A 10,679-nucleotide genomic window follows, 5' to 3' on the forward strand; every position below is an offset into this window, starting at 1 on the left:
GATGAAAATTAAAATAGTGAGAGACCACTTCAATAATATTATAATAAGTATATAAAATATAGTCAATTAAATATATCCACACATTGCTTTTTTAGTGGATGGTTCTATTTATTTAGAAATATAATACGTTTCTTAAAAGATTCAATGATTTGAGAACATAATTTTACTATTTTTTGAGTTCTTTTACGACTCTATATATCGATTATAATATAGTATATGTAGATCTTTTAAGTCATATTATATATTTGTATTAGTAGCATTTTTTATTAATTAGTTTTGGGTAAATTCATACTAAATATATATGGATTAGCTTGCTTTGTTACTTAGTAAACGATAATATAGTTCTATAAATAATTAATTATAACATCGTTTTGACATGAAGGGGTATCAAAAGCACACATTTTAATTGATTAACTGAAAATTAAACATATTGAATCGTATATCACATAAATCAAGATAAAATTTATTAATAATTTAAAGATTAAACTATTATTATCCCCGTATAATATTTTAGGACATAGTATTATATTATAATTTATATGTCAAGATTTAAGAAAAATATTTTAAAAAGGTCCCACAGTTTGAATCTTTGACCAATGATTTGGAGTATTTATGGACTTAATGAATCATAAGCCACATACTATCTTAATAATGAATAATTCTCCAATTACAGAAATAGAAACCACTAAAAAAAGTTTTGGTTATTTAAAATAATAATTAAAAAAGGACACATAGTGTAAACACTAATAGTGCTGAAGTCATAAAATTAGTTAAAGCATTTATATAGAAAAAAATAATATTGTCTTGTCCCAACTGATATATAGTAAAGTTGCAAGAGGTCAACCGAATTTAATTTCAATATTTTTCATTCAAAATCACATTATAACAAAAACAATATATTCATTACAAAGTAAAATATCGCGAGTGAAATCTAAAAAGGATAAAGAGCACGTGGATCTTGAAAGTGCAAGTCACATTAATCATTATAATCTCATGAGTAAAATCTGAGAGATCATCTTCAATAGACCCTCGACTTCAAAATCATATTAGTAGTTGTAAAATATGTGGCGGGCAAAAAAGGTGGAGGTTTATTTGGAGCAATCCGTCAAGCTTTTACTGGACTTGATAGACACCGACTCGTTATCCTTCCACTACACAGAGCGGGAGCTGTTTACTGCTCTATGAAGCCAGCCTCGTGCGATCCGCCCCACTTTAGGAATCAAGAAGCCCATACTTACATTTGGGCCTCATTATCCAACACTGTGCTTGGATAGGGCAGGCCAGAAATAAGCCCATCAAGCCCAACCATTTGGTTAAGCCCAATATTCTACCACCTTAATGCCGGGTTACAAGCCCACGTTACTAAGCTCGACGTGCAACAAAGTGTCATAGATTATTATAAATTCATTAACATATGGCGATGTGGGAAAAATTATAAATTCCATGAGAGGCAATAAAGAGAGTTATATTTAGTTTAATGTTGCACCATTTCTTACTTTATTTTCATTTTGTACGAATTGTACGTTTCATATAATTGCTTATTTCTTGTATTTTGCTTTCATACTTAAATTTTGTGATGTTATACTTGAGTTGAGGGCTTATTGGAAAGAGGTTTTTTGTCCTCACTAAGTAAAGATTAGATTGCGTACACATTAATATTATCAAACTTCACTTGTGAAATTACATTGAGTGTGTCGTTGTTGTATTTTATCTTGTACGACAATGGCATGAGTTGAGTTTAATGAAGTGACGAGAATTCATATAGCCGATCCCAACTTATTTAAAATTGAGGGACCAAATTCCGTTAATATTTCCCATGTTAAATTCGTGTTTTGAATCATTTCTTGCTTCGTTGTAGAAAGAAGAAAACTTATATATTTGTTTTGTGATTTTGAGACATAAGAAAACTTATATATTTGTTTTGTGATTTTGAGGCATAAGATCTAATAATATTAACTTCTTTTAAATGACAATACTTTTGTTGTGCTTCATGATTTACATCCCAACAACCTATGTGGTTTGAATGAGTCATTTTCTTCGTTCTTAATCAAAGATCTCAAATTTGAATCACATGTATAAAGAATTCAAATTATCAATCTTTTTACAAGGATTTCGTACTCAATATATATATATATATGTGTGTGTGTGTGCATAAAATAACGGAATAAGTAAGAACTTACAATATAATTTTCGATTGCACTGATGAAAATATTGTGTGAAAATCCTGATTAGGCTGTATAAAGAATTCAAATTATCAACCTTTTTACAAGGATTTCGTATTCAATATATATATATATATATATGCATAAAATAACGGAATAATTAAGAACTTACAATATAATTTTCGATTGCACTGATGAAAATATTGTGTGAAAATCCTGATTAGGCTGTATAAAGAATTCAAATTATCAACCTTTTTACAAAGATTTCGTACTCAATATATATGCATAAAATAACGGAATACTTAAGAACTTACAATATAATTTTCGATTGCACTGATGAAAATATTGTGTGAAAATCCTAATTAGGCAAAAAAAGATTTCGTACTCAATATATATGCATAAAATAACGGAATACTTAAAAACTTACAATATAATTTTCGATTGCACTGATGAAAATATTGTGTGAAAATCCTAATTAGGCAAAAAAAAGGTGGTTGTTTATTGGAGCAACCCATTAGGCGTTACTGAACTTGATAAGACACCGACCCATTATCCTTCCACTGCACAGAGCGGGAGCTGTTCACTGCTCTGTGAAGCCAGCCTCATGCGGTCCGCCCCGCTTTAGGAATCAAGAAGCCCATATTTTCATTTGGGCCTCGTGATCCTACTCTGTGCTTGGACAGGGCAGGCCAGAACTAAGCCCACCAAGCCCAACCTTCTGGTAAAGCCCAATATTCAACCACTTTGATGTCTCCACTTGGATTACAAGCCCACGTTACTAAGCTCAACATACAACATAATATTATACATTATTATAAAGGAGACAAATTCATTGTTATATGACGATGTGGGAAAACTTGTTCATTCTATGAAAAGAACAAATATTGTATGGTATAACAATTCATAGATACATAACCATTTATACTTCTTTTTAAATTCATCAACGATAATTTCTCGCTTTTTTCCATCGAGGTAATTATGCATTTCTTCATCTTTATAATTTGTATCAAGTATTTTTGTTTTTAATCTTATGTTTTTTTAGTATGTTCGCACATCTATCTCAACACTCTTCTTTTCACTTTTCTCATTCTTCGAATATAAGCTAAAGAGTTTTTAATCGTTCATTACGTTGTCCAATACAACATAATCAATCCCACTATTACTCTATTGATCTTACTTTCTAAAGTTTCGATAAGACATTCTTACCAAATTTATTTTATAAATAGAATTTGATTTTTTTATGTTAAATTATTTTGGGAAACGTACATAAATATGGTATATTCAGAAAATATTTATCATTTATAGAGATAATATTTTTTTATTACTTGATCACTTTTAATACATTTATTATACTTATTTATTGCATAAATAATTTATCTTTCATATGTATTACAGATTTAACATAACATTCGTATAAATGATGACAAATAAAAAATATTACTAAAATTAATAATTATTTATTAAAAGTAATTTTTTAAATTATAATTATTTTTATGGTAGTTTAAATCCTTTTTACTATATCTCAAAACCCAAGGTATACTCAAAAATTAGCTGACAACAGTACAATCTCCTTCATCGGCGGCACAACCTGTTGCTTATCTCCGATCTACTCCGGCGAACGGCGAAATTCGAGCTGTAAGTTCAATACATATATACATATAATAATAAAGTTTTCATCTTTTTATGTTTTAACAAACCCTAGTCCTTAATTCTTTGTTCCATGATTTTTAATGGTAGAACTATCAAATTGTGAAAGGTTTTTGTTCTTTTTTGTAATGCTTTGGTGGGTGGTTAGGTGGTGGGTGGGTTGAATCAGCTCTGGAAACTGTATAATTCAACAATAACAATAATATACCCAAAAGTGTAGTTCCACGAGCGGGGTCTGGAGAGGGTAGGATGTATGGAGACGTATCATCTACCTTTGTAGGGTAGAGATTATAAGGTCTGTTTCTGATAGATGCTCGACTCGAAAGAAGACTGTCTAATTCAGTATTTTGAAGTAAAACTGAAAAGCTCAAATAAAGAGGCAATGGTTCTGGGTCTTTAATCCAGAAATAAGCAGCATAACAAACTATTGTACGAAGCGAAGTGCACAATTTGTAATGCGAAATTATCTTATGTGTAGGATTGAGTACCTATTTTAACATTTTCACTGATCAATTGTAAAATTGATATATATCCATTTGTTGATTGATAATCAATAAAAAAAGTTAATTTGTTGTCATTAGTTTGGTAACTTTGGTTATAATGAACTTCAATAGCTAGGGTCATCTTTTTATTTTCCAACATCTGCCTGTAAATAGGAACAAAACAGACGAATACGCAAGAAAAAAGAAATGTTGACAGGAAGAGTATAAGAGAGAAGTGACGAGAAGTCAATATCGCAAGTATCAACTTGAACACAGAAATACAAAGAGTCATTTGGATGTTCCTTTTTGCTGTAATTTGGATGTAATTGCAGCAACTTCATGGTGCTGATTTTTAACATCTTTAACAGTTACCATTATAAAAAAAGAAGGAAAGAAGCAAATTAAGAGAATTCAAGAAACATGAGTTGAAGAAAATTGAATGCAACTTATAGAAGTGTAAGACAAGGAAAGAACATTGAAATGTAGCTTTAAGAGGACTAGTCCTAGTACCAATAGCATAAGAATTGTATTTGATGGGAAGAGTATGGATTTCATTTACTTTACATTCGTTATTGGCTGCAAAATTGTGCAATGTACTACTCTCTTTTGAGGATAATAAGTGGTCGCTTTTCTAACATTTTTATCATAGAGAAGATAAAAATAAAATTAGACCATTAAATGTGAATGTGTAAATTTCAAGTCATGTAAATTTCCTTATACATCCACTATTATGTGAGTATTTTGTGAATTGGGTGAGGTTTTAGCTTATTTAATGTGACAGGTTTTGAAGTTGTGCAAATGTTATTGTGATTAATGTTTATCTTGTTGACCTTATTAAATTGATGTAGTTTCTCTAGATTTTGGGTTTAAGCGTTTTTTTTTTTGTGCTGAAACAAAGTCAGTGAATTTCATCTAAGATAAAGCTATGTCTTAATCAGATGGAGAATCTAAACGGCTTAGTTCCTGACATCCCTATACAAGAGCAGAAAGACAATGCTACTGCTTCTGAAAATTTCGGTCGAAGTGTTGATGAAATGGTTGGGAAGGTTGATCAGGTAACTTGGTGCTGAGGAAAATTGTATACTTGGTTGTGGTATGCTAGTTGGCATCCAAATGGATAGTAAATCTGTTCAAACATTCTTTGAGATTGTCCTTTACTATTGTACTTTACATTGTTGTTTTTTCATATTATCATATTGTTTGTCTACATGATCTTAACACGCTATTTTTAGCTTATTTGTAGCGTGTTATCTCTGATAAATTATTAATATATATTTAATAAAATAACTGTTATTTCTATGTTATTAAAATTTTGTATAATGTTAGCCTGATCCATATAGCCGAACTTGTTGATGTACAAGTTGTTGTTTTAGATGATACACAATTAACAATTCAGAAAAATGAAACGCGATTCAAATTGTCCACTTGATAGAAGTGTTCATTCTGATTGACATTATGGTTGCCTGTAGTATGTACAATTTTTTATGTGCAAAAGCTGCATTTCTTATAGGAGAAAGTGTACGGCAAAGAGATTATTCATTGCATCTCTCGAGTTCCTTTTTACTTCAAGAAAATTGAGAAAAAAGAACATTCAGAACATTCTTTTGATAGTATGCTCCACGCAAGAAGATACACTTGGGTACTCACCAAGATTCTTTGGCAAGAGCGTGCAAAATGAAGATATAGGATTTTTGCTTTATAGTTTACTTTTTCTTGTTTCTATTTTTTTTTCTTTCAATCTTAGGCAGGAAAAGGCTGCTTGTTAAGCTAAATTCTTTCATAAGTGATCACCTCATAGCTTCACTCTTAATTCTCTTTGACAAATTATTTCTGTTAAAAAGCTTTTGCCCATAGTTCATAAAAAATACAGCAGATGTTATTTCTTTTGGCATTGTTACTCTCATCAAACTATTTCTGTTTTACCAGCGCACAAACTGTATATTACCCAGAATTTGCAATATAAAAGATATTATCTCTCAGCATCTATGCGCTGATAGCTCATGTATTTCTGCTTTCATGATTTGCTCTTAAATATAATCTGGTCACAAGTTTGTTACATCAACAGATTGAGCAGAGACTGAATGAGGTTGAGCATTTCTATTCCAATACTAGTAAAAAACAATCAAACACGCCAAGAGGTGGCTCTATTCTGAAAGACAAAGAGAAACAGATGTCTAGCTTTAGAAGGCGGCAGCAGGATGCATCACGTAGAGAAGCAGCTGGTTCCAGGAGAATGCAAGAACTTATGCGCCAATTTGGTACTATATTACGTCAGGTAATCTCATTATTTTTTCCGTGCCTTGACACCTTTTTGCCTGTCTAAAGCTTGTGTGCTACTAAATTGTAACTGCTGTGATCCTTCAAACTTCTAGCAATAGATGTAATTATTTTGTAACCTGAAGCAGTACTGCAAAGAACGCGAGAAAAGGTTTGAGTAAATACTAAATAGTGGTACATGCTGAATTTGCAGAACAGAATTTTTTCTGATAAACATTGAAGCTTCTGATAAGTGTTGAAGAGATCTAAATACGGTTAAGCTAGTATTTTTTTAGTCATTGTGATTTCCTGTTACCTGTAAGAGTATACAAAGTTTCGAAATGCCTCATGTCAGTTGCTCACTTTTTGGTACCGATGATGTTTTACTCTTTTTACTTTTTATACGGAGGTACACGTACTTGTCCTGCTGTTGGTTATACATTCTCTTCCTGTCTCTCCTTTGCAAGTAAGCTTGCTGATTTACCCATTGAAAGATGTATTTTGTCTGATCTTAGCCTTCATCCTTCTCTGTCTTTGTAACTTTCTTTAGTTTATTTCTTCTTACTATAGGAAATAATGGTAAAAGAAAGAAGTGTAGGGCATCTGAGCAAATTATGGTGATGCACCTTGTTTAAGATCGAATGTAGATTTGCTCCAGTTAATTTATTTATACTCATTACTTAGTGTATTTGTCAGATCACTCAGCACAAGTGGGCAGAACCTTTTATGGAACCTGTGGATGTCAAGGGTCTTGGATTACACGATTATTTTGAGGTAAAAGCTTTGAATTTTCTTGTTTGTGTACTTACTGTATCTGTGATGTTCTTAGGAATCATATGCTCCTTTTATTTCTGCTAATACATCATGGGATTTCTAGGTTATTGAGAAGCCTATGGACTTCAGTACTATCAAAAACAAGATGGAAGCAAAGGATGGTTCTGGCTATAAGCATGTCCGAGAGATATGTGCTGACGTGAGGCTAATATTTAAGAATGCGATGAAATACAACGAGGAAAGGGATGACGTTCATGTAATGGCGAAAACCTTGTTGGGAAAATTCGAGGAGAAATGGTTGCAGCTTTTGCCCAAAGTTGATGAAGAGGTATGACTCATATCCATGTATTATCTATAGTATTTTTCTTCAGCATCTCATAGAAATTGCTAAGATAATTGAACCATTTTCTTCTAGGCTATTGATATATGCTAAATGAGATTTTTTCATCAAGAATATGCTTGTATGAGATTAAGATATTAATCGGGTTTTCAAGTAAATGATTGAGAGATTAATATGTAGAACTACTGCTCGTAGGAAAAACGGCGAAAGGAAGAGGAAGCAGAAGCCCAACAGGATATGCAGCTCGCTCAAGAGGCTGCTCATGCAAAAATGGCAAAAGATTTAACTATTGAGGTAGTTAAGGCTCAGAATCCTTTACACGCAAACATTAGTCATATTGGCCTAACTATTTATGGATCTTCCTCTTCACGCAATAAATTTAACACCCTGTAGATAATAACTTATATTTATCTTTTGAATTCCAGCTTGATGAGGTGGACATGCAACTGGAAGAACTCAGGGACTTGGTGCTTCAGAAATGCAGGTTAGAACTTTACAAACTACTCCTCAGTTAAGTTGTGCATTGATTAATTTTAAAGTAGCTGATTGCTTATAAATATACCTTGTACTCTGGTCCTTCCTTTCATTGAATGGGTTACGAGATATTCTTTTGATTGAATCCAAAATATTACCTAAAATGATCCATAATTCTCTGTTTTGCCTGAAAGATGACAGATGTTTCTATAGTACAACCCTTTTTCTCATTGAACATTTGAGTGTTTTAAAGAAAATCTCCCTAGCATATGGTGCTAGTAATTGGTGAAAACCCCATGAACATGATTTTTTGTTGGCAAAAACTGTCAGACACTAGAAATAAATAGAACTAATGCCTATAGGTTGGCCCATTTATGAAGGAAGGTGGAGAAGAAATGAATTTTAGGAGTCTTTTGCCTGGATATAGGAGGGGAGCAGTTGTAATGCCTGTTAATTGGTTGTAAATTGTAATATATTAAGAACAGACAATTCAAATGGAAAAGGAAAAATCTATGCTATGATGACCTTTTTCCAATAGTGAGGAGATGGATAAGCATTGGCTGGGAAATCATAGTCAATAGTGATTGCTTGCTCATGACACGGTTTCGACAATGAAGCTTCTTTTGTTTTGCTTCCTGGCTCTGGTTGGCTTACTTATGTGGAGGGTAAAATTAGTATGTTGGACAAACCCGTCATTGTACAAGATCCAGATGCTATAATACTAGACACCGTAGAGAATTTGCACTTGCTATAATACTAGACACAGGAGAGAATTTGCACCATCTGTAATTACACCTGATGCACTGGCTTAATGGAAGTTCTTATAAGACTTGTTATTACTTGTTAAAAAAACTATCTAATAGCAGAAGGAGAAGTCCATATAATCAGCGAATTTAGAATGAAAGGTGAAACGCTAACATAGCAGGCAAACAGGAAATGCTCCAAGTACAATTTGGGCCATTGATATGCTTACGTGATACATTAGTATGTCACACTCATGCTCCTGATTTAACAAGGAGGCATGGAATGTGGCTAGCCTCTATAACGACTCGCTTAGATGTGTGTTGCCTATGCGAGTTTTTATGTGATTCGACTTTAGGTTAACTGTAGTATTTGTCGCTAAGTTTCTAATATATATTTCAGAAAGATTTCAACGGAAGACAGGAAACAACTTGGGAATGCGCTCACTAAGCTGTCTCCTGACGATCTTAATAAGGCACTATTGATTGTGGCACAGAATGATCCTACTTTCCAACCAACAGCAACAGAAGTGGAACTTGATATGAATGCTCAGGTCATCGATCGTTTTATCATTTCATATTTGCAGCATTTCTAGTTCTTAATCTACTCTTGCTTTACATGACACAAAGTATTGACCTTTATGCAGAGTGAGTCCACATTATGGAAGTTGAAATTCTTCGTACAGGACGTGCTACATACACAGGGAAAGAGCCCAGTGAGCGTCAAAACAAACAACATCAATACCAGTAATCTCCTTAACAACAACAACAACAACAAACGTAGAAGAGAATTTTACGATGCACTCGCCAAATCTTCCCAGAAAAAGAGTAAAAAGCCATCCTGATTTTACTTCTAATCACTTCTGGAGGTGTAAATGTTTTGAGTCGTTGATGACACAATAATCGATCTATCTTCATCGTTGTTAATACCTCAAAAAGGACAGACATAGCCATTGTAGTAAGTAGGTTTTGTATAGGAAATTCCTTATGGATATATCTTTACTTGGCCTGCAATTGCAGATATACAAGTTCTTGAATGCTTCATTTCTTTATAATATAAAGTCTCATCGACTAAAGTAGAATTAGTGAGATTCGAATACACAAACACTTCCTCATTCCAACGAGGTGAAAACCATTGGGCTTTAACAGTTTGTTACGTTAAGGGTGTCCTGTTATTTAATCATTTTACGTGTATGTACGAAGCTGGACACCCTAACCTACACACTATAATAAATATTCGAAAGAAATAGAGTTGAAGAAAATAGTAAAACTAGAATATCATTTTGTTTTGAAGACTCAAAGCACACCATGATATTGAATAATAGGGGACAAAGAAGATAACAAAGGGAATAATATTGATTATTTTTTAAAACCAAAGTACATATTTTCAAATTCCTAGTACTAGAACAAGCAAAAAAGCTCCACAAAATAATATGCAAAAATAGTAAATAAGAATTCTATAATTAATATCTTTTTGGGATCCATTTTTTTTTTTTTTGGGGAAAAGACACGAATAAATCTTATAATTTTTTTTGTCACCGACTTTTAAGATAGTGATTGTTTTTTCTTAATATGCTAATTCAACTTTTGAATAATTAAATACCACAAAAAATAAAATTGACCAACTGGTGTTCGCCTGTTCGGTAGGATGGAAAATAATTATTTTTTAAAAAATAAATATTGTCAAGAAAATAAATAAGTTATTTATTTGTGTTCATACGTCACCAAAAAAATATTGTTATGGAAGGTGGGGTTAGAGGTAGGATCGTAGGGATAAAAATGAGGTGTGTTGAATTTTACTAAA

The 10,679-nt window shown here is 32.4% G+C and overlaps 1 protein-coding gene, 1 non-coding gene and 1 pseudogene across 5 annotated transcripts; 1 reads left to right on the top strand and 2 right to left on the bottom strand.

The window, feature by feature from the left end:
• On the bottom strand, window positions 1,077-1,373 carry LOC108720139 (signal recognition particle 7S RNA pseudogene; annotated as a pseudogene).
• On the bottom strand, window positions 2,648-2,951 carry LOC108663988 (signal recognition particle 7S RNA). Its single transcript, NR_138590.1, has one exon.
• Window positions 2,952-3,066: 115 nt separating this feature from the next.
• Window positions 3,067-9,957, top strand: LOC101257215 (transcription factor GTE6-like). Of its 4 annotated transcripts, none has more exons than XM_069288674.1 (10): window positions 3,067-3,134; window positions 3,697-3,797; window positions 5,230-5,346; window positions 6,357-6,566; window positions 7,244-7,321; window positions 7,425-7,649; window positions 7,857-7,955; window positions 8,087-8,145; window positions 9,279-9,429; window positions 9,523-9,957. In XM_069288674.1, the coding sequence occupies exons 3-10, from the start codon at window positions 5,230-5,232 to the stop codon at window positions 9,718-9,720; spliced, it is 1,137 nt and encodes a 378-aa protein (XP_069144775.1). In that variant the 5' UTR covers window positions 3,067-3,134; window positions 3,697-3,797; the 3' UTR covers window positions 9,721-9,957. The 4 variants fall into 4 exon arrangements, with proteins under 4 accessions (XP_069144775.1, XP_019070990.1, XP_019070991.1 ...); XM_019215446.3 differs by lacking the exon at window positions 3,067-3,134 and adding an exon at window positions 7,118-7,164 and having other exon boundaries at window positions 6,357-7,013; XM_019215445.3 differs by lacking the exon at window positions 3,067-3,134 and having other exon boundaries at window positions 3,691-3,797; window positions 7,232-7,321.
• Window positions 9,958-10,679: the final 722 nt, after the last annotated feature.

This window comes from Solanum lycopersicum, chromosome 9 (genome assembly GCF_036512215.1).
Source record: "Solanum lycopersicum chromosome 9, SLM_r2.1".
In the NCBI taxonomy this organism is placed as follows: Eukaryota; Viridiplantae; Streptophyta; class Magnoliopsida; order Solanales; family Solanaceae; genus Solanum; species Solanum lycopersicum.

Excerpts from the sequence above, each read along its gene's own strand:
- LOC101257215 (XM_019215445.3), top strand. The coding sequence starts at position 5,230 with ATGGAGAATCTAAACGGCTTAGTTCCTGACATCCCTATACAAGAGCAG. Across the intron at positions 6,567-7,231 it reads TTGGTACTATATTACGTCAG|TGTATTTGTCAGATCACTCA; the intron begins GTAATCTCATTA and ends CTCATTACTTAG. Across the intron at positions 8,146-9,278 it reads TTGGTGCTTCAGAAATGCAG|AAAGATTTCAACGGAAGACA; the intron begins GTTAGAACTTTA and ends TATATATTTCAG.